The sequence below is a fragment of the Microcebus murinus genome, chromosome 10, assembly GCF_040939455.1.
Source record: "Microcebus murinus isolate Inina chromosome 10, M.murinus_Inina_mat1.0, whole genome shotgun sequence".
NCBI classification, from domain to species: Eukaryota; Metazoa; Chordata; class Mammalia; order Primates; family Cheirogaleidae; genus Microcebus; species Microcebus murinus.
In genome coordinates this window covers 4,000,349-4,024,218 of record NC_134113.1, presented here as the reverse complement: position 1 = coordinate 4,024,218, position 23,870 = coordinate 4,000,349, and the positions used below count along the sequence as shown (strand labels likewise).

The following is a 23,870-nucleotide window of genomic DNA, read 5'->3' as shown; positions in this document are numbered from 1 at the left end:
TCTGGAAAACTCAGTTAAGTTTCAAGGCCTGGGAAGCATCTTTTGTAGCTTGAGACTCTGCCTTCTGAGCCCTTGACTCTACCTCAGAGTCATGCTTCGTTTTTGTTGAAGGGTAGCACATATTTGCAACTAAGTAGTTTTATCAGCATGTTTCCTGCCTGTAGAATTTTGGGAGTCTGACAGCCTTATTTCATTTTATCCTTTCTCTGTGCATTTCAGTCCAAGCTGGCAGTGCCTCTTCTGGTATAACATTCTTAAAGCCATGTGGGTCTCCCATGTATGTCACGGATATTCACACCATTAGACAAGAGGGTCTGCTATGGAGCTTTCTTAGATAACCCTGTCTCTGTTCCTAATCTCTTCAGAGAGATCTCTGTGACTGAATACTCTAACCTTTTTATTTCTCCCAGATACTAGCAAAAGGTAGTGGCGCCATAACCTTGGTTTTCTCTCGAGCAGCTTTTCTGACAGTGAACCTCCTTGTTTAGCATCTTTTGCAGTCTTTTTGGACAGGCTGAGAATTTCCCAAATCATCAAGACTTGATTCCTTTTTAGTTAACAGTTCTTCCCTTAATTTATTTCTTACCTTTGCATTTTACTATAGGCAGTGAGAAGAAACCTGACCTCACTTGGAACATTTTGCTTGGAAATATGCTCAGCTAAATATCCAAGTTCATTGTTTACAAGTTTTGCTTTCCGCATAACTGTAGGACACAATTCAGCTAATCTCTTGCCTCTGTGTAGCAAGAATTGCCTTTCCTCCAGTCTCTAATAACATGCTCCTCATATCCTTCCAAGCCTTCACCTGCCATGCTTTCAGTGTTCAAGGCAGTATAGGCTTTTTCTATCACATGTCTCGAAGTTCTTCCAGCTTCTGCTCATTGCCAAATTCCAAAGGCACTTCCACATTTTTAGGTATTTGTTACAGCAGCACCCTGCTTCAGCTGCCCAAATCTGTATTAGTTTCCAATTGCTGTGGTGGAAAATTACCAAAAATTTTGTGGTTTAAAGGAACACACTTTTGTTATCTTGTAGCTCTGAAATTCAAAAGTTTAAAATGGATCAATATGGCTGTGGTTTTTTGGAGGCACTACTGGACAATCAGTTTTCTTTTCATTTCTAGCTTCTATGCCTGCATCCCTTGGCTGTGGCCTTTTCCCCCAACTTTGACCCTCTGTTTCTCTTATAAAGATCCTGTCATTGCATTGGGCCCACCCATGTGATCTGGGATAATCTTCCTGTCTAAAGATCCTTAATTTAGTCTCGTCTGTAAAGTCCCTTTTGCCATACAAGGTAACATATTCACAGAGCGTGGGATTAGGATGTGGACATCTGTGGAGGACCATTATTCTGCCTTCTGCAGGAACCGTTAATCAAGTCTCAGCACCATGCATTGAATCTTCATTTGAAGTGAACTTCTAAGAAAAAGCTTTTGTCTAATTTTGTCTTTTTTAAAAACCTGATACAGGAACTTGGATACGATTGGAGTTGCTGTTGATTTGATTCTTCTGTTTCGTGAACTGCGAGTAGAACAGGAATCCCTGTTGACAGGTAACATGCAATATGATTCACGGATTATTTATATCTTTGAAAGGGATTTAAGACCAATACTTTGAGTATGACATCATTTATTGGAGCACATGTTCTATATTTCATGAGATAAGGAAATAAGGAAACTTCAATAGTGAAATTTTAAAGAATTATCATAAAAGAAAGTTGCATCAACTTCCTTCCTTTCTTGTTGTGAGCTGAATTTCGTTCCCCCAGATTTGTATGTTGAAGTTGATATTAATCTGTTCTAGTTGCTATAACAAAATACCTTAGACTAGTAATTTATAAGTAACAGAAATTTATTGCTCACAGAGTCTGAAAAGTCCAAGATTAAAGCACTAGCAGATTTGGTGTCTGGTGAGGGCTGCTCTCTGCTTCATAGATGGTGCCTCTTGTGATGTCCTTACATGGCAGAAGGCAGAAGGGGCACATAACCTCCCTGCAGCCCCTTTTATAAGGGCACTAATCCCACTCACATGGGCTCCACCCTCATGAACTTGTCACCTCCCAAAGGCCCCACCTCCTAAAACCAACACATTGGGGATTAGATCTCAACATAAGAATTTTGGAGGGACACAAACATTCAGACCGTAGCAAAGTCCTAACCCCCACTACCTAGAATGTGACTGTATTTGGAGATAGGATCTTTAAAGAGGTGATTAAGGTAAAATGAGGGTATATGACTGACATCCTTATAAGAAGATGAGATTAGGACACAGACCCGCCCAGCATAAAGAAACACGACACAGGGAGAAGATGGCATCTACTCGCCAAGGAGAGAGGCCTCAGAAGGAACCAGCCCTGCTGACACCTTGATTTCAGACTTCTGGTCTCCAGACTTGTGGGAAAATAAATGCCTGTCGTTTAAGCCACCCGGTCTGTGGTACTTTGTTGTGATAGCCTGAGCAGACCAATACACCATCTTTCAGTATTTATGGCCGTGACAAGCCTATTTTAGGTTTTGGGTGTGATTGGAACAGTGACAAAAACAGACAAAAATCTCTGCCCTCAGGGAGCTCACATTCCAGTGAGGGGAGCCAGATGTTAAATCTATTAAGTCACATATCTGGTGTGATCGAAAGGGAGGTTAGCACTGATTATTATGGTTGTTGATACGGCATTAAGAGAAACACCAGGCCTCTTAGTGTGAAGAGCTGGAAGCTTTTCTAGACTTATTTGAATGTTTTTGGTCTTTATACTAGTAACCTCAGTACTTCTCCCTTGGACAGAGCTTATTATCTTAATATAATGTTTTTCAAAAAGCCATAGAATTTTAATATATGATCTTTTTGTTTAAGGAATTGAAATATTTCATGGGTAAACCTAAGTCATTTGATGAGAAAATCTTAATGTAAATATCCAGGCTTATAAATTAGATGTACTAGATTATAGGTTTAAAAATTTTTGAGTAGTGAAGAATAACATAATTTACCTTTTAATTTACCTTATAAGATAATTTAATGAATACTTCCTTTGAGATTTCTCCAGCTGTATTTAAAATATGATTTAACTTATAAATTATTTTTTATATAGTCCCTGATGCCTATACTTATTATGCAACACAAGCCTTTCCTTTGTTAATGTTAACATGCATGCTGCTCTTGAACATGCATGCTGCTCTTGAACTAGAGGTGACAGGCTCTTACAGACACACAAACTGAAGCACAAAGGTAAAGGAGGCCAAATTAGTGTATTAGAGGTGCTGCTGCCGGACTGAGTTTAGTTCTGATTCAGTTCTATGATTTCTTAGTGTTTTCATTTAAAACTCAATTTGCTAAAAATTCTTGGGTCTTTGTATTTGATTTAGAAATCTTCCTTTGGGAAATGGTAGTTTTAAAAAAAATTACATCATCTAAGAATTTACAAAGTATGTGCTTTAAATTTTTTTGAGCAGCAATAGCTTTTAAAATATTCTAAAAAAATTGATAGGATGTAGGATTTAGTTGTGAAGTGTTTTTAAGATGTCATATATTTAAAGGTATTTTTGTAGCTTCAGTGCATGTTTCGCTCTGCTACTCGACAAAGGTAGCTATTTTTGAAGTTCGTGTGTGGTATGGGTAGTTCAGTAAGAAAGTTCAGAATGTGCTCCGTGTGTAACGGGATCCTGACGTGGCGGGCGGGGTGTCACTGCAGAGCTGACGCGCTGTGGTGGGCAGAGCAGGCATCTCTTTTAATGATGTGTTCCCAAAGAAAGACACACAGGGGAAGTGCTGCACGAATGGTGTGATTAAATGACTATTAGCGTGCAGCCACCCGCTCCCCCTCGCCCACTCAGTGCTTTTCTCCTGAAATTGTGCCCTTGCTCCCAGGCAGCCTGCTTTTCCTCTAGACTCTGTCGTTTTCACCAGCATAGACACGCTCTCCAATTTCAGTCTTAAGATATCTTCCCTGACTCCAGGTCCTCTCAGTCTGCTACTCATTTTTTTCTGCTCTATTCCAGATTTACTAAAAAGAATCACTTAGTTTTTCCAATATGTGATAAAAGATTATTTTATCCTTTCTTCTCAGGATTAATTTTCATAGAAGCAGGTAGATGACCGAAGGGAAAACTTATAGGAGCAGATATCTGAAGTTGCTTTTATGATCAGTTTGTCACTGAAGTGTAAACTGGTTGTTTGGTGGCTTGGTTATTCACTGACAGCCACTAGTCAGAGAGAGTAGGTCCTGATAGACCTATTTCATGTTAGCTGTGTTGAGTTCACAATTTAGATAGTTACAGTATTATCAATTTAAGTTTTTATTGATATGAGATTCATATAACATAAAATTAACCATTTTAAAGTAAACAGTTGAGTGGCATTTAGCACATTCACAGTATGGTGAACCATCATCTCTACCTAATTAAAAATATTTTCATCACTCCAAAAGAATACCCTGTTCTCATTAAGCAGTTGCTAGTTCCCCTTCCCTGTACCTCCTGGCAATCAGTATTTTGTGTTTTGTCTATATGGATTTACCTACTCTGGATATTTTATATAAATGAAATCAGAATTATGTGACCTTAAGTATCTGGCTTCTTTCACTTATCATAATGTTTTTCAGGTTCATTCACATTGTAGCATTTTCCTTTTCGTGGCTGAATAATATTCCACTGTATGGGTATGTCACATTGTGTTTGTCCGTTCATCAGTTGATAGACATTTGGATTGTTTCCACCTTTTGGCTATTAAGAATAATGCTGTGAACATGTGGGTACATGAATTTGTTTGAATACTTGTTTTCTTTTAAGTATGTGCCTAGGAATGGAATTGCTGGGTCATATGGTAACTCTGTGCTTAACATTTGAGGAACTGCCAAACTTCTATAACAGCAGAACCATTGTACTTTTTCATCAACAGCGTATGAATGAATGTTCCAATTTCTCCGCATCCGTGCTGACACTTTCTTTTTTGGATTATAGTCATCCTGGTGGGTGTGAAATGGTGGTACTCCATTGTGGTTTTGATTTGCATTTCCTGAATGATGATACACTTACTGGCCATTTGTACATCTTCTTTGAGAAATGTCTATTCGAATCTTTTGCCCAGTTTTTAATTGGGTTATTTGTCTTTTTGTTGTTGAGTTTTAAAAGTCATTTATATGTTATGGATACTAGGGATTATGTTGGATCCATAGATCAATTTGGGGAGAGTTGCCAACTTAACAATATTAAGTCTTCTAGTCCCTGAAGATGGAACATCTCTCCGTTTAATGGGTCTTCCTTTTCACTTGTGTCAGTTTTAAGTAGGTGACTTGTGTTTAGTGACAGGGTTGGAAAGATATTATTGATACAAGTAGGAAAATGGAAGTTAAGTCATCTTTCTCACAACCTTCTTCAAAAAGGCAGCTAATGAAATTGCTGAATTTTATTTGAAATTCAACAGTGAAATTTGGATTCAACAATGAAACTTAAAAACATTTTTTATAGTGTGTTAATTCAAACCTAATACAAATAATCTTTTAAAAAGTATTCTGGTTCCTAATAAAGTGCCTGTACTATCTTTTGACTCTTTCTCTGTGAGAATCTTATTCTAGGTAGATTTTTCATAGGGTATCTGTGCCAGTGTTTTGTTACCACTCTTGAGGTAAGAACTGTAATTACATTGTCAAAATAATATTTAGAGTATTATTTTCAGGGAATAATTACAGTGGTGTGACGAATATATTATGCTCATGAAATTTTATGTAAACATAAGCATGAGTTATTTTAATTGCATTATTGGTGTTGTTTTTGGCTCTTATTCTTTCCTAATTTGTAAAAATAGTGTTGGGACTTTTGAGGGGCTTTGTAACATTTGCAATATTTACATAAAGATTAGTTGATAACTTGTTTGGTAAAAGTAAATTGTCATTTGTCCTTGTCTGGAGTTTTCCTTTCCTGTGTCTAGGACATCTTTAAACCTTTTCCTTTCCAGAATTATGTTCTGATTCAGAGCACTAATTTTTAGTTGCCTGATAAATTGTTGGGTAAGTTGGTTTCCAGACCAGCTTCTGCCGTTGGCTTTTTTTTACACGTAAAATTTAATTTACACAGATTTGAGTATTAGTATTCTAAACTGTTTGGTAGAGATTTAAATATCTTTTTAAATTATGACTTACCTGGAAAAAAAGATTAATATTTTTCTATTATAAATATTTAATATAAGTTCATTAGAGACTAATTTTTATAAACTTAGAAGAATAGAAAAAAGAAAGATAATCATCACTGTATATACAGGATGCATAAGATAAACATTGATTTTTTGTTGTTGTTGTTCTTGTCATTTTTGAAAAAAATGCACATGTATGTGTACTTGCAGTTTTTGTATCTGGCTTCTTTATTTTAGATTACAATATTAACTTAATTCAACTTTGAGGTTCTTGGCTCATTCTTTTCTTGGCATACTTTTAAGGTTTCAGTGTTTTGATTTTTGGCCATGATTTTGCAACTCTGAACAACCAGTCGTTGAGTTGCTATGAATAAGTGAATAGTGCAGGCACTTATCCTTTTTAATCCTTGTAACTACTCTTCCTCCAAAATATCAGAGTGAGCAGCCTGAACTGGCAACAGGATTTAAAGGGAATGCTCAGATCCTAGGAAACTGCAAGGACAGAGGACAGGAGCTCTGGGGCCACATCCTTGGGCTAGCCCTTCTCTTCTTGGAAAGCAGAGACCTGGAAAGCTTAAGGGACTTCAGTAGACTGTTTGCCCCTGAAAATGTTTTTCTGTTTGCTTCCTGGTGGGAATTTCCTTAATTGGGGCAAAAGTGTCCATTTCAACTCAAACTCTCCTGTTGGTTTTTATTTCCCCTTGATTAGCTTTGATCCCTGTCCCAGGGTCAACTGCCATCTCTTGTTTTTGCCATTCCTAGTCTACCACCTATAGGCTTTGCGACCTTGGGCAAATATCTAACCTTTCTGAGCTTTGGTTTAGTCATTGTGAAATAGGGATGATAGAAATACCTGCCTCTTAAGGTTGTCGTGGGGATTAGATGAATTAATGCAGTTAGAACACAGTGTCTAGCATATAGTACACCTTGACAAATGTTAATTGTCACTTTTATTATTACCTTATTACTGGCTAATATTCTGCAGTTTTATTTGGTGAACGATTTTAAATATGTCAACTAGGTTATTAAATCTTACTCAAATCTTTAAATATGTGGATATTTTTGTCCTGTAAGTTACTGAGAAAGGTTTATTTTATTTATGTTGAGAAAAGTATATTTTAATTACTCTACTTAGTTGTAGGTTGTTCTCTTTCCTCTATTCTTTTTTTTTTTTGGAGACACAGTTTCGCTCTGTTGCCTGGGTTAGGGTGCAGTGGCATCATTGTATCTCACAGCAACCTCAAACTCCTGGGCCTAAGCAATCCTCTTGCCTCAGTCTCCTGAGTAGCTGGGACTACAGGTTTATGCCACCGTACCTGGCTAATTTTTCTATTTTTTATAGAGACGGGGTCTCACTCTTGCTAAGGCTGGTCTTGAACTCCTGAGCTCAGGCAATTCTCCCACCTCAGCCTCCCAGAGTGCTAGGATTATAGGTGTGAGCCACCGTGCCTCTCTTCTATACTTTTATCAGTTTTTCTTATATACGTATTTGAGGCCATGTTATTAGGTATAGTCCATTTAATTATTACTGTAGCTTTCTGGTGAATTAAATTATTCTGTGTAATGATTTTTTTTTTTTTTTTTTTGAGACAGAGTCTCACTTTGTTGGCCAGGCTAGAGTGAGTGCCATGGCGTCAGGCTAGAGTGAGTGCCATGGCGTCAGCCTAGCTCATAGCAACCTCAAACTCCTGGGCTCAAGCAATCCTACTGCCTCAGCCTCCCAGGTAGCTGGGACTACAGGCATGCACCACCATGCCCGGCTAATTTTTTCTATATATATTAGTTGGCCAATTAATTTCTTTCTATTTGTAGTAGAGATGGGGTCTTGCTCTTGCTCAGGCTGGTTTCGAACTCCTGACCTTGAGCAATCCTCCCCCCTCGGCCTCCCAGAGAGCTAGGATTACAGACATGAGCCACCCGCACCTGGCCAATTCTGTGTAATGATTTTTAAAATCAAATTTCTAATAATGTTTTATGTGTTAAGGTTTATTGTGTTTGATTTTAAGTGGTCTGTGACTTCCTTTTTTTTGGTATTTGTCTGTTATATCTTTTTACCATTCTTTAACTTTCATTATTTCATATTTCATTATAGAAATAACCTTATATTTTAGGTATGTCTGTTTTAAATAGCATATAGTTAAGAGTTTTTAAAGTCCATTCTAATAGGTGTCACTGTCTTTTAATTAGAGCTCATATTCCAATGATGTTTGATGTAATTTGTGTTTACATTTATAATCTGTTATAAGTTGTTAATTAATTTTGTATAGAGTATATTGTTTTGGTAAGGCATATTAATGTTATTCCCAAAGGTTTGTGGAGAGAGACCTTTATATTTAAAAGAAGAAAGCAGAAAATTCCTATTTAATAACATGGGGTATATTTCTTATTAAGATATGTTTATTTAGTCATTGTGTTTAATCGTATGTATTTTTTTCTTACTTTTATATATCCTCAGCTTTTCGTTGTGGACTACAGTTTTTAGGCAACATTGCTTCACGGAATGAAGATTCCCAATCTATTGTTTGGTTACATGCCTTCCCAGAACTCTTTCTGTGAGTATATTGATAAGAATTTTTCTAACTTCTGAGAAGATGTAGTTATGTCGTTCCATTTATATGAAGTCCAAAAGCAGGAAGAACTAACCTATGGATACAGAGTCCAGGATAGTAGTAGTTCTTGGTGGGTGGTGTTGAGTAGTTACTGCCTGGGAGAGGACATGAGGGAAACTCCTGGGTCCTGGACCCTGGACATGTTCTATAGCTTGATCTGGGTCATGGGACCAATGGGTATGTACATATCTAACATTCATTGAGGTATATGTACGCTTCAAATTTGTACCTTGGATTGTGTGTCAGTTTACTTTTAAGAAAATAAAAGTCATGTTAAAGTAAGTAACATAGTTAAGGACATGGAAATTTATAAGAAAAAAATAAATCATCAAAGTATGGGCAATGAATTAATCCTTTATTTACTGAATACTTCTTATATGGTCAGCACAATGCCACATGTTTTGGTAGATATGGAGAATTGTAAGAAGTGGTTAACCAGCTGGTTTATCAGTGTAAAAAGTAGATAACCAATTCATTTATCAATGTAAGATGTGAATAACCAATCCCTTTATCATGTAAGAAATGGATAACCAGTTGGTTTATGAATGTAAGAGGTGGATAACCAGTCCGTTTATCTGGATTGGATGCTGGTGCTTTTTCTGGTTATCTACTTTTTTAAAACCAGTTCTGTTAGTTCATAAGAAACTGAGCGTGGAGGTAAAAGGTGAGCAGCTAAGAAGGCAGGATACGTAGTAGGAAAGGCACTGTCTGGGAGCAGGTGGCCTGGCTTCTGATGTAGGCTTTGGTGCCAGTGAATGAGGTGACTCCAGTACTTCCAACAGTATAAGCAGCAAAGGTAGCAGCTGAGCTACCTTGAGTTGGGCATTTTCTGTATATTATCCCTGTTTTACCAAAGCCCTGCAGGGTAAGTGGTACTGTCCCCATTTGGACAGATGAGGCACCTGAAACTTATTACTGGTAAATGGCGTAGCTGGAATGTAAACCCAGTGCTGCTGTACGGATCTAAAGCCTATACTCATTGTTAAGTACCATACTGCCTAAATTCTGTGCTGCCTTCCCTGGTTATATTGGTTTTCTGGGCTCATCTGTAAAGTATGGTGTTAAGAGCAAATGAATTCTAATTCACTTTTGGCTCGCTGAGTCTGTCTTTCAAATTCCTACAAATAATTGGAGTTGAAGGTATATATCCTTGTGAATAATGATAATTGAGCTTAGATGGAAGAAAAGAATTATGAGATTCAAATGACAGAAATAGAGATTACTTATTTTTGAGAATTTACTTCTTTAAAACATTTTGGGCATTTAATATCTACCAAGTTTTGAGCCAGATGATTGGAATATGTGGTAACTTAGATGTGGTCATTATTCCCAAAGATTTCATGCTTCAATGGGGGAAATAAATGACCAGGCAAGTACATTTTAATAATTAGGGTAAATCTAGGGTGTAATGGAAAAATAGAGGAAAGGCCCAAGTACAAAGAAGTCTCAACAGTCTTAACATGGTGACTTTTTATTATCTCATTTGACCCTTATAAAAGCCCTGTGAGATAGTCAGGGAAGATTTTGTTATATTTCATTTTTTATATCAGCAAACGTATTGAAAGAGGTTATATGACTTCAGTCTTTATATGTTTATGAAACAGATATAACCAAATTTGAATTCCAGTTTTGTCAAGTATGGCTTTATGCTATTAGGCAAGTGAAGTCAATAGATTATTTATCTGTAATAGATGATGGATTATAACTCTTTCAGAAGAATATTACGAAGTTTAAATGAAAAAAGAACCTGTCATAGTGCATACTCGTGATATTATTGACAGTGAATAAATTTGTGACTTTCCTAAGGTTGCCTAAGTGATAGGTAGATGAGCCAGGAGTTATACTGAGGCTCTTAGCTTCAAATTCTGTTTCTGTCTGTCTTATAGACATCCTGTCCCTAATGACTGTTAAAGCAATGCCTATCGTCATTGAGGTGTCGTTTTTTGCCTGTCAATTTTTCTTTCTTAGAAGGATAAACATTTTTGTGCTTTATAGATACAGTCATGCTTATCTCGTTATTTTACCATGTTTATCATGTTTATCTTTTTCTCTAATCAAGCGTTATTTGCTTTTGGATCATAAGTCAACTACAACTTTAACATTAGATACTTTTATTGTAACTAATTTTATATTTGCTGTTTTTGCAGTAAATAATTAACTTGTTTCAGAGTGTTATGATTCTTCATCAAATCCTTAAAAATATCGTTATGTACTGAATTTGCACATGGATTATTGTTATTTATGTATTATATAATCATATTTTGTCATGTTGCTAAATTGGGCTAATAATCTCATTTCTTTATTTGGAAGGTCCTGCTTAAATCATCCAGACAAAAAAATTGTTGCCTACTCTTCAATGATTTTGTTTACATCTCTTAATCCTGAAAGAATTAAAGAACTGGAAGAAAACCTCAATATTGCAATTGATGTCATAGTTGCTCATCAAAAGCACCCCGAATCAGAATGGCCGTAAGTATCTTGTTAGAAATTTGATTGCTTAAGGACATCCTGGTAGATAATTTTCCTTGTAGAGGTTTTTTTTTTTTTTTTTTTTTGAGACAGAGACTCACTTTGTTGCCCAGGCTAGAGTGAGTGCCGTGGCGTCAGTCTAGCTCACAGCAACCTCCAACTCCTGGGCTCAAGCAATCCTCCTGCCTCAGCCTCCCGAGTAGCTGGGACTACAGGCATGCGCCACCATGTCCAGCTAATTTTTTCTATATATATTAGTTGGCTAATTAATTTCTTTCTATTTCTAGTAGAGATGGAGTCTCGCTCTTGCTCAGGCTGGTCTCGAACTCCTGACCTCGAGCAATCCGCCCGCCTCTGCCTCCCAGAGAGCTAGGATTACAGGCGTGAGCCACCGCGCCTGGCCTCCTTATAGAGGTTTTAAGTAAAAATTCAAATTATGATAATTAAACAATAAGTTAGAATTTAACATATGTAGATGAATTAGAAAAGGTTTTGAGCAGAACCTGGAGAACTTGTAAAAGAGGTGAGGTGGGGTTTGAGTTGGGCCTTTAAGGAGAAGGAGAATTTTTTAAAGTGTTGATGAGGGGCAAGGACGTTCTTGGTATGTGAGATACACAGCGTGAAATGCCCAGGACCTTTGCGGTGTGGATCGTACCGTTGGTGGCTGCGGTGGGTAGCTCATGAGATCTGAGGTTGATGTGTGTTTTGTGGGCACCTGTTCGCTGTCATTCATATTGTTGCCCTTCTACATAATGCATCATTTATCTCTGGTTGCTTTTAAGGTTTTTCTTGTCTTTTCAGAAGTTAATTATGATATCTTGGCATAGATTTCTTTGGGTTTATCCCTTTTGGGTTTCCTTTAGCTTCTTTTTTTTTGAGACAGAGTCTCTCTTGCCTGGGCTAGAGTGCGGTGGCATCAGCCTAGCCCACAGCAACCTCAAACTCCTGGGCTGAAGCACTCCTCCTGTCTCAGCCTCTTGGGTAGCTGGGACAATAGGGCACTACCATGCCCAGCTAATTGTTTTAGTTGTTTGGCTAATTTCTTTCTATTTTTAGTAGACACGAGGTCTCGCTCTTGCTCAGGCTGGTCTCAGACTCTTAAGATAAAGCGATCCTCCTGGTTTGGCCTCCCAGAGTGCTAGGATTACAGGCGTGAACCACTGCGCCTGGCCCCTTCAGCTTCTTGAATCTGTATGTGTGTATCTTTTGCCAAACTGGGGAAGTCTTTAGCTGTTATTTGTTTGAATACTTTTTCAAGCCCATGTTCTTTCTCTGCTCCTTCTGGGATTCCGTGTCAGGTGCACACAGTGCAAAGCACAGTACAGCTGAAGCCTGACTGATGTGACCTGTAAAGATACAAGGTATAACGAGCAACTTTTAGGGTTAGACAGTTTGTTATTTAGGTGGATAGAGAAGAGAAGAAGCCAAAGGGCCCAGCTCCTTGTGACCCTTGGCCCACACACCACAAGGGCAGGATGACTGGAGTGTGAACTGTGGGGTACCCTGTTGCTGAGGAGCTACTTCTTGATTGCTTGGAGCACTTTTATATTCTGAGGAGGGTAGGGCAGAAAGCTCCATACCTTGTTAGGACAGTACTTCATCTGAACCAGTGTCAGGACAGCCTCCCTTAGGAGACAGAAGGACAAGAAGGAGACAGCCCTCCCATCCTCCTAGGTTCCAGGAACGTCATAAGGTGTTTAGCTAAGACTCACATTCACTGCTGTTTAAGCTGCGGCCTGTGTGGATAGGTGCGGGATCACCAGGGCACGGTGGTAGAATAGTTCCCCTGTACTCAGAAGATCAGATATGAGTCTTTTGTTGTTGTTTCACAGGTTCCTGAGGCTCCATTCAGTTTTTTTCTTTTTTTCAGTCCACTTTCTATCTTACACCAATATTACACTGTCTTGAATATTGTAACTTTAAAGTGAGTTTTAAAATCAGGAAGTGTGAGTCTTCTAACTTTGCCCTTCTTTTTCAATATTTTTTTGTTTTTTCTAGGTCTCCTATTTTTCCATATTGATTTTTGGATCAACTTTTCAATTTGTTCAAAAAAATAGCTGGAGTTTTGATAAAGGTTGCATGAATCTGTAGCTCAATTCCAGGAATATTGCCATCGTAATTCCAGTCCATGAATAAAGGATATTTTTTCACTTACTTAGGTCTTTTAAAATTTCTTCAGTGTTTAATAGTTCTTAGTGTACAAGTTTTGCATGTCTTTAAATTTAGTCTAAGTATTTTTTTTTTTTTTTTTTTTTTTTTTTTTTGAGACAGAGTCTCGCTTTGTTGCCCAGGCTAGAGTGAGTGCCGTGGCGTCAGCCTCGCTCACAGCAACCTCAAACTCCTGGGCTCGAGTGATCCTTCTGCCTCAGCCTCCCGAGTAGCTGGGACTACAGGCATGCGCCACCATGCCCGGCTAATTTTTTATATATATATCAGTTGGCCAATTAATTTCTTTCTATTTTATAGTAGAGACGGGGTCTCGCTCTTGCTCAGGCTGGTTTCGAACTCCTGACCTTGAGCAATCCGCCCGCCTCGGCCTCCCAAGAGCTAGGATTACAGGCGTGAGCCACAGCGCCCGGCCTTTATTCTTTTTGATGCTGTTGCAAATGGAATTATTTTCTTAAATTCTTTTTGGATTGTTATTACTAGTCTATAAAATTAGAATTGATTTTTTTATATTGATCTTATATCCCGCAATCTTTCTTGCTGAACTCATTTATAGTTTTACTAGATTGTTTTGTGATTCTCAAGGTTTTTCCTCTGTATAGGACCATGACATTTGCAAATAGATATAGTTTTACCTTTTCTTTCCAATTGGATTGCCTTTTATTTCTTTTCCTTACCTAATTGCCTTGACTAGAAATTCCAACAGAGTTTTGAGTAGACATCCCTGTTTTATTTGTTATCTTAGTGGAAAAGCTTTCAGTTTTTTGCCATTGATTATGATGTTATAGTAGCTGTGGGGGTTTCGTAGATATCTTTTCTTGGGATGAAGAACTTTCCTTTCTACTTAATCCTTTCTTTCTATTTCTGCTTATTTATTGCCTTCTACTTGTTGAATGTTTTTATTTATTTATTTTATTTCGGCATATTATGGGGGTACAGATTTTAAGGTTTCAATAAATGCCCATTTCCCCCCCTCCCCCCACAAGTCTGAGTCTCCAGCATGACCATCTCCCAGATGGTGCACATCTCACTCATTATATATGTATATACCCGCCCCCCTCCCCCCTGCCCAATACCCTATTATTGCAGTACCTATGTGACCACTTAGGTGCTGTTCAGTTAATACCAATTTGCTGGTGAGTATATGTGGTGCTTGTTTTTCCATTCTTGGGAAACTTCACTTAATAGTATGGGTTCCAGCTCTAACCAGGAAAATATAAGATGTGCTATATCACCATTGTTTCTTAGAGCTGAATAGTACTCCATGGTATACATATACCACATTTTATTAATCCATTCTTGGATTGATGGGCACTTGGGCTGTTTCCACAGCCTTGCAATTATGAATTGTGCTGCTATAAACATTTGAGTGCAGGTGTCTTTTTTGTAGAGTGTCATTGGATCTTTTGGGTAGATGCTCAGCAATGGGATTGCTGGATCAAATGGTAGATTCACTTGTATCGCTTTAAGGTATCTCCATATTGCTTTCCACAGAGGTTGAACTAATTTGAAGTCCCACCAGCAGTGTAGGAGTATAGAATTTTTTTATTTCCATCTTGATTTCTTCATTTATGAAATAATCATTTAGTAGGAGGTTGTTTAATTTCCACGTTTTTGTGTAGAAATGTGAGTTTCTGTTAGGGTTGATTTCTACTTTTATTCCACTGTGATCTGAGAAGGTACATGGTGTGATTTCTATTTTTTTAAATTTCTTGAGATTTACTTTGTGTCCTAGGATATGGTCAATCTTAGAGAATGTCCTGTGAGCTGATGAGAAGAACGTATTTTCAGTGGATTTTGGGTAGAATGTCCTGTAGATGTCAGTCAGACCCAGTTGTTCCAAGGTTTTGTTTAAGTCCATTATTTCTTTATTAATTTTCTGTTTGGAGGATCTGTGTTGTGCCGTCAGTGGGGTGTTGAAATCTCCGGTGATTATGGAGTTGCTATTAATCCATTTGCTTAGATCCAGTAAGGTTTGCTTTATGAAACTGGGTGCACCTAAGTTGGGTGCATATATATTTAAAATTGTTATCTCTTCTTGTTGAAGTGTGCCCTTCACCATTATATAATGATCTGCTTTGTCTTTCACTACTTTTGTTGGTTTAAAAACTAAATCATCTGAAATTAGAATTGCCATGCCAGCCTTCTTTTGACTTCCACTTGCCTAGAATACTGATCTCTACCCTTTTACTTTTAGTCTATATGCATCCTTGCAGGTTAGATGTGTTTCCTGAAGACAGCATATACTTGGCCCGTATTTTCTTATCCATTCAGCCAGCCTATGTCTCTTGAGTGGAGACTTTAAGCCATTCACATTTATTGAGAGAACTGATAGGTAAGGTAGATTACTCTTCATTCTGTTGGGTTGGATGTTGTTGCTTTGATTTCTCTCTTGAGCCATTGTATTATCTGGCCTTTAATCTTTGGGTTTTGGTTGTTTTTATATTCGTGAGTTTTTATTATGGTGTTCTGTGTGTAACACTGTTTTGAGTACTTCTTGTAGGGCTGGTCTTGGTGAATTCTCTGAGACTTTGCTTGTCTGAGAGTGTCTTTATTTCTCCTTCATATATGAAGCTTAGTTTTGCAGGGAAAAAGATTCTAGGGTGGGCATTGTTTTGTTTCAGAAGAGTGAGAATGGGGCCCCAGTCTCTCCTTGCTTGTAAAGTCTCATTAGAGAAGTCTGGTGTTATTCGAATTGGCTTTGCCTTGTATGTCACTTGCTTCTTTCGTCTTACAGCTCTTAGAAGGGCCTCTTTAGTTTATATTTTGGTCAGTCTGATGACTGCATGTTGTGACGTCTTCCTGTTTGCATTGAATCTCCCAGGGGTCCTCTGAGCTTCTTGAACTTGTATATGCAGATTTTGAGCAAGGCCTGGGAAATTTTCCTCTATTATATCTTCAAATAGCTTGTCCAACCCTTGGGTGTCATCCTCTTCCCCTTCTGGTAACCCTATGACCCTCACATTAGGTTTCTTCACATAATCCCACATCTCTTATAGGCTTTGCTCTTTTCTCTTGTTTCTCTACTCTATCTCTGTGATGGTTTTATTTAGTTGGAGGGTGTTATCTTTAATCTCTGAGATTCTTTCTTCTGTTTGATCTACCCTGTTCTTGAGACTTTCCACTGTATTTTGTAGTTCCCTGAAATGATAATTCATTTCCAGGAGTTCAGTTAAACTTTTCTTCATTGTGTCCATTTCTTTAGTGAACTTTTGTTCTAGGTCCTGGAGGCTTTTTGTGGTTTCTTGTGTTGGTTATTGAGTTGTTGTTGCAGCTCGGTGAGTGTTCTTATGATCCACATACGAAATTCCTCTTCTGTCATTTTGGTTGCCTGATTTGGGTTGGTGTCCGTTTCTAGGGGGCTGGTGCTCCTCTTTGGGGTGTGTTTTCCGTTTGGTTCTTCATATTTCCTGAGTTCCTTCGCTGATTTCTTCCCATGTCGATCAGTTGTTGTTTCTTTCCTTTAGGTTTTTGTTTGGATATTCACACGCCTTGTTTAGTTTCTGAACCGTTAGGTGGTGTCTGTGGGTGAGATTCGACCACTCCCTGTATAATGAGTCAGTGGGTTCCGTGAAAAGGCTGTGCAGGATGCCGTCCCTGTCAGTAGGTGGCGCTTGCTTGGAGGAACAGGATATGCTGTTGTTTTTGTGTCCTGTTATCAGCTCTTGTTCTGGGCGGAGCTGGGTTGGGTAAGCCTGCCCTCAGGCACCACCAATGTCTTAGCAGGGGTCAAAGTTCTGTTCTCTGCTTCCAGAAAAGCTGTCAGGGCAGGGCTGGAATGGTCCCGCTCAGCCAGAAAGTCTGCTTGGGGTGTGGGGCTGTCTGAGACCTGCAGGCCTCGCTTCTTTCCACCCTCCCCAACTCCGCAGCTACTCCTGGGCCTCTGCCAGCAGGCCAGACCACATGCCACCAGGCCTCCCCGGATTGTGATGCCTTTGGGGAGGTTCCCTGCGCAGAAACGCTGCCTGGGCTGGGCGCACGGCCTCCCTTTGGTGGGAGGGTTGCCCTCTAGGACGCTGATCTGCCCCTGGAGGCACACACACCTCAGCAGGCTGTTCACAAATATCCCTTCTGTGCCCCGGGCAATGCTAGACCTCGGTGCAGGGGATCTGGTCTGCAGGTCCGATCTCTGGGTCCCAGAGTTCAAACTGTATCCCCACCAGGGAGAGGAGTTCCGGTCCCAATTCACCCACAGGGAGCCAAAGCTGTGTCTGTGTCTCTTAGCCTCTGAGTCGGCACCGTTCTCCTGGGAACACTGTGCCAGCAGCACCTGGGAGGGCTGGCGGGTAGGGAACTCACAGTCTTGAGTTCCCCTTAGTCAGCTGTAGGGTCCCAAAAGGGAAGGTGTCCCGTTCCCTGCAGGTGCCTCCGGCTGGTGGCTGTATTGTCTCTCTGGGCAGCCGCAGGTAGGGTCGGCGGAGGGGAGGAGGAGGCAATATGGCGCCTGCCTCGCGGCTCAGGTCTGTGCACATGGAGGTGCCCCAAGGGATTTGGGAGTCTGGTGCCGTGTCCGCTACAGGCTCACCGCTAGCTGGTGGCAGCCGTCTCTGGGCTGGTGTCCGCAGGTCTCTCCACCCGCTGGGGAGCCCACCTGCAGTCCCAAATGCAAGGGAGGGGAAAGGTGATTTATCCACCTACCCTTCCCGCTGGTCTCCGGGCTGCTCTGGAGGTCTCAGCTTCCAGTTCTCCTCCGCAGCCTCCTCCCGTGGAGTCTCCCGGGGTCTCAGGTACCCCTCCTTCCGGCCCTCATCTGCTGTATGCTCGCCTTCTTGCTTCTTTTTTCTAATTTCTGCTAGAATCTGTCTTTTCTGCAGAGACACTCTTTCTGGCGGTGTTTCTCGTCCACCATCTTGATCCTCCCAGCCTGAATGTTTTTTTATTATGAAAGGCTCTAATATTTTATCATTCATTTTCTTTTCCTATTGAGATGATCATATATATGGTTTTGTTTTTTAGTCTGTTAGTATGTTGTCTAACATTGATTAATTTTTATACTTTATATCAGCTTTGCATTCCTGAAATAAATCCTACTTACTCATGGTATGTAATCCTTTTCATATGTTGCTAGATTCGATTTGTTTATATTTTGGTCGGGATTTTTACATCTATATTGATAAGGCATATTGGTTTATGGTTTTCTTTTTGTGATTTCTTTTTCTGATTTTAGTATCAGGTTAATACTGTCTTTACAGAATGAGTTTTTTTTTATTTTGGGGTTTTTTTGGGGGGAAGTTTGTAAAGGATTGGTGTTAATCTTTACATATTTGGTAAACTTCACCATTGAAACAATCTAATCTGGAACTTTTCATTGTGGGAAGTTTTTGCTTATTAATTCAATCTCTACTTGTGATAGGTATATTCAGATTGTCTTTTTTTTTTTTTTTTTTTTGAGACAGAGTCTCACACTGTTGCCCAGGAGGCTAGAGTGCAGTGGTATCAGTCTAGCTCACAGCAGCCTCAAACTCCTGGGCTCAAACAATCCTCCTGCCTCAGCCTCCTTAGTAGCTGGGACAATAGATGTGAGCCACCATGCCTGGCTAATTTTTTCTATTTTTAGTAGAGATGGGGGTCTCACTCTTGCTCAGGCTGGTCTTGAACTCCTGAGTTCAAGTGATCCTCCCAGAGTGCTAGGATTACAGGTGTGAGCCACCTCTCTCAGCCCAGATTATCTTCTTGAGTCTGTTTTGGTAATTTGTATCTTTCTAAGAATTTGTCCCTTTGGTCTAGGCCAGGGGTCCTCAAATTTTTAAACAGGGGACCAGTTCACTGTCCCTCAGACCGTTGGAGGGCCAGACTATAGTTAAAAAAAAAAAACCTATGAACAAATTCCTATGCATACTACACGTCTTATTTTGAAGTTAAAAAAACAAACAGGCAAAAACTCCTGCATGTGGCCCACGGGCCATAGTTTGAAGACGCTTGGTCTAGGCTATCTAATTTGTTGGCACACAGTTGTTTATAGTATTCCCTTATAATCTTTTTTACTTATGTAAGGTTGGTAGGAATTTCCCGTTGTTCCTAATTTTGGTAATTTGAGTCTTCTCTTTTTTCTTGGTCATTATAGCTAAAGGTTTGCCAGAGTTTTTGCTCTTTTCAAAGAACCAGTTTTGGTATTGTTGATTTTTGTCTGTTGTTTTTATATTCTCTATTTCATTTATTTCTGCTGTGATATTTATTATATCCTTTCTTTTGCTTGCTTTGGGTTTAGTTTGCTCTTCTTTTTCTAGTTTCTTAAGATGGAAGTTTAGGTTATTGATATGAGATCTTCTCTTTTATGTAGGCCATTTACATCTGTAAATTTCCTGGTAGAAACTGCTTTAGTACATAGTTCAGAAACCCATAAATTTTGCTATGTTGTGCTTTCATTTTCCTTTATCTCAAATTATATTCTAATTTCCCTTATGATTTCTTCTCTGAGCCACTGGTTATTTAGGAGTTTGTTCTTTAATTTCCATATATTCATGTATTTCCTACATTTCCTTTTCTTATGGATTTCTAATTTCATCCTATTGTGGTCATTTTATTTTATTTTGTTTTGTTTTTAATTGAGACAGCGTCTCTCTCTGTTGCCTGGACTAGAGTACAGTGCCATCATCATAACTCACTGCATCCTCAAACTCATGGGCTCAAGTGATCCTCCTACCTCAGCCTTCTGGGTAGCTGGGACTACAGGCACACACCAGCTGGCCCAGCTAAATTTTCTATTTTTTGTAGAGATAGTGTCTTGCCGTGTTGCCCAGGCTGGTCTTGAACTCCTGGGCTTAAGTAGTTTTCCCACCTAGGCCTCCCAAAGTGCTGGAATTAGAGACTCTAAGAAAAAAAATTCTTACTTTTTCTGTTAAATATGAACCCATCCCTGGAAATTGGAGGAAAACCACATTCTGCCCTCTCTCCTCTGTATCATGAAATAGCTGAGAAAGAGTGCAAAACAAACACAGTCTTAAAATTCATGAGTATATTATCTTTTCTTCATCTGCTTTTTTCTTATAAAAGGGCAAATGTAAGATTCCAATAACTTTGGGTCTTTTTGTTTGGATATACTAGAGACACAGGAAAGTGTAGGCGAGAGAGTTTTTGGCACTGCTTGGTTTGAATTATTGGGAAAATGTCTTTCTAAAAATGTTTGTTTCTTTTGTTTGTAGGTGTGAAAGATGTTTTCATGCTCTTAGATAACCCTAGATGAATCCAAGAGTTCTATTTTGAGTTCATCTAAATCTGAAAGTGTAGTAAATGTGCACTGGTCAGTTAGGTCAGTCAGTGCAGAATTATACAGTAGAGGAAAAGGTAGGACTACCCTGTGATGTGATGGGTGCTTTGTGTGTGTAATCTCATTTTTATGTCCTGTAAATTGTATTTTGCCACCACATTCAGATGAGAGTTAAGCAGGGTACGTCAGTTTGACCAAGGTCACACATGTAGTATATATATAGCAGAGACAGGATTGTAAGTGATGCTGACCTTGAAGGTGTCTCTGTCTCTGTCTCTGTCTCTGTCTCTCTGTCTCTCTCTCTCTGTCTCTCTCTTTTTTTTTTCCGTGTTACATATTGTAAAACTTATGCATTTTCAGGGGGAGGTCTGCAAAGGTGAGGCATGAACTCTTTCAGGTTTAGCCTCTTTTGGTATAAACTTTTATCAATCTTTTAAACTTCTACCCAGTTTCACTACAAAAATCAAGTTATAGTTGGGACTAAAGCAGTATTTTTTGTTCATATTTGGGTTATCTGCTTGATTTATTTGTGTGACAAAGTTTCCTTCTCAGACTAATATCTTCTTTTCTGTAAGGTTGTTTCTTGCCTTATGTATATATATTTTATTATCAGCTTATATATAAAGATATTAGGAAGATAAACATAATTGTCCTTCCTCTTGCAGTCTGAATCTGTTGACCCTCTTCTGTTCACTCACAATAGCTGTGCATTCCACTTTCTTAGCTCTTTAGAGCATTAAAAAATTTTTTTTAATTTATTTTTTTTGGAGATAGAGTCTTGCTCTGTTGTCCCAGTTAGAGTGCAGGGGTATCATCATAGCTCACTACAACCTTTAGCTCTTTGGGGCTAAAGTGATCCTTCTGCCTCAACCTCCTGAGTAACTGGGACTACAGGCAGATGCCATGATGCCTGGCTAACTCCCTCTTGCTCAGGCTGGTCTTGAACTCCTGAACTCAAGTGATCCTACTGCCTTGGCCTCCCAGAGTGCTAGGATTATAGGTGTGAACCACTGCACCTGGCCTGTTTATAAAGTTTTATTGGAACACAGCCATGCTTATTTATTTATGCATTGTCTGTGGCTGCTTTCATGCGTCAGTGGCAGAGCTCAGTAGTGACAGAGACCCTTTGGCCTGTAAATCCTAAAATATTTATTGTCTGGCCCTTTATGGGAAAGTTTGCCACCCTCCTTCATAAAACAGTCCTTGGTAGGTAGTATTTGTTGAATGAGTCAGGGGATTGGTGGCAACCTTGGACTTCAGTCACCTCAGGCTTGTCTGGTTCTCAGGGCCTTTGGAGTGAGACCCCCAGAGGGTCCATATCACTGTCTCTGGGGCTCTACACAGGCTTCTTCACTTAGCATCAGTAATCTATTCCTGAAAATCAGACATTCTGTGCAGAAATGTGACTGAGAGCCTGTTTCCTTTTTCAAAATATGAACATTATAAAATGTTACATGTCCACCCAAAACCCCAGTCAGTTTCTTAAAATAGAACGCAAACTGGAATGCTACCCAGCAATAAAAGGGATTAGACTATTGGTGTCAGCTGTACTTGGGAGAATCTGACAGTAATTATGCTGAGTAAAAAAAAAAAAAACAAAAACAATCCCAAAAGGTTAAATAATGTATTATTCCATTTATGTAATATTCTTAAAATGATAAAATAATAGAAATGTCGAACAGAGTTGTGGTTTCCAGGGATCGAGGAACCTGCAAACAGGTCGGTGTTGCTGTAAAAGTGCTACTAGGGGGTTCTTGTGGTGATGGAGCTGCTGTGTGTCTTAACGTGATTGTGGACATGTGAACCCACCTGTGAGGACACACCATACCCACAGAAATTCACAAGTGCAAGTAACAGTGGGGAAATCTGAGTAAGATCTATGGATTATATCAGTGTCAGTATCTGGGCTGCGATAGTTTTATAAGTTGGAGGAGCTGGGTAAGGGTACATGAAATCTCATATTTAAAACTGCATGTGAATCTATAATTATCTCAAAATAAAAAGGTTTAAACTAAAAAATATAGCCAAACATGGCAAACCACCTGTATATGTAATAGACTATTATGTTTGGATGCGCACTGCTTAATGCATTTCTTTCTGATTACCATAGAATTTATATAGTTGTCAACAAACAGTTGGCTTTGTGTACACAAAGATGGAGATTCTTTATGTCACCATTATCCCAGAAGTACTTCTCAAAATATCTGTACACTGTTCTGACTTTCTGCCAGTTATATATGGAGTGCAACTGTGGTTTTGTGTGTGTGTATGCGTCTTTTTGCATGTGTGTGAAATGTATGGAGTACTTTAGGATAGAAATAAAACATTTTTCTTCTATAAACATTGACTAGGAAATGTATTGAAAAAGTTGGGAATTAAAAACAAAGAGGTAATAACCAGATGGATATTTGCAAGGTGTGCAAGTGGCCCTTTCTGGGTCACAGTACCATTCCCGGACCAGTCCTGTTTCCAGAGGTGTGGGGTCACCTCTGACACATCTTTGTGGGGGTTCACACAGACGTCTCACGCCTGTGGTGGGGCTGTTGGGTCTGTGTAACTGACAGCCCAGGCTGGCAGGTTTGGGCTAATTCTTGAATGGAAAGAATTCTTGTTATCCAAAGAAGGAAAGGGGGACACGGGACAGGAAAAGGAAGTAGCAGACATCCACAGAACTCAGTACATGTTTGGTGAATGAATGGATCCTTTTCATCATTTGCTACTGCTTGAGAAGTTAATATTGTTTAATTTCTCTTATTTTTGTTGGAGTTGAATTCTGATACATTATTACTGTAAGTGAGAAAAGCAGAACTCAGTGATGCTGAGAGATTAGATGCCCTATCCAGTGTCACTGCCAGTGAGTGCTAAGGCTGAGGCTCAAGCCTGGCTTTTTCGGAGACCAAAATTTGTGTTCTTAACCTTTGCAACTATTGCCTGTCTGAAAGTATGGCATTAAGAAAGGGAGGCTAAGATGCACATGTGTCTAACAGCATTTCTCCCAGTGCTTTGCACATGTGGCATTCAGGAAATCCTATTTTTTTTTTCTTATTATAACTTTTTTCTAGTTAGAGAAAGCATTGCCATTGAATCAGCAGACTGATATTTTAGTTATCTATTTTTGTAATGCTACATTTAAGCAATTGAAAATGTTATTTAACAGGGGAAAGAAAGTTATTTTCTACAGCAGCTTTGTAAGCTTTGTCCAAATTGCCATGTTAAGCAACTATGGGTTAGATTTTCCCAGATCTCACAACCAAGCAGGGGAGTCGTATTTATTTTCTAGAGCACATTTAAATCAAATGC

The 23,870-nt window shown here is 39.1% G+C and overlaps 1 protein-coding gene across 1 annotated transcript in view; it reads left to right on the top strand.

Moving 5' to 3' along the window:
- The window catches only part of ATXN10 (ataxin 10), a 156,453-nt gene that overhangs the window by 23,730 nt on the left and 108,853 nt on the right, over positions 1–23,870 (top strand). The window contains exons 3-5 of the mRNA XM_012757348.2: positions 1,469–1,551; positions 8,575–8,671; positions 11,039–11,197. Of these exons, the coding sequence (XP_012612802.2) occupies positions 1,469–1,551; positions 8,575–8,671; positions 11,039–11,197 (339 nt within the window). The remainder of the gene's footprint in view (positions 1–1,468; positions 1,552–8,574; positions 8,672–11,038; positions 11,198–23,870) is intronic.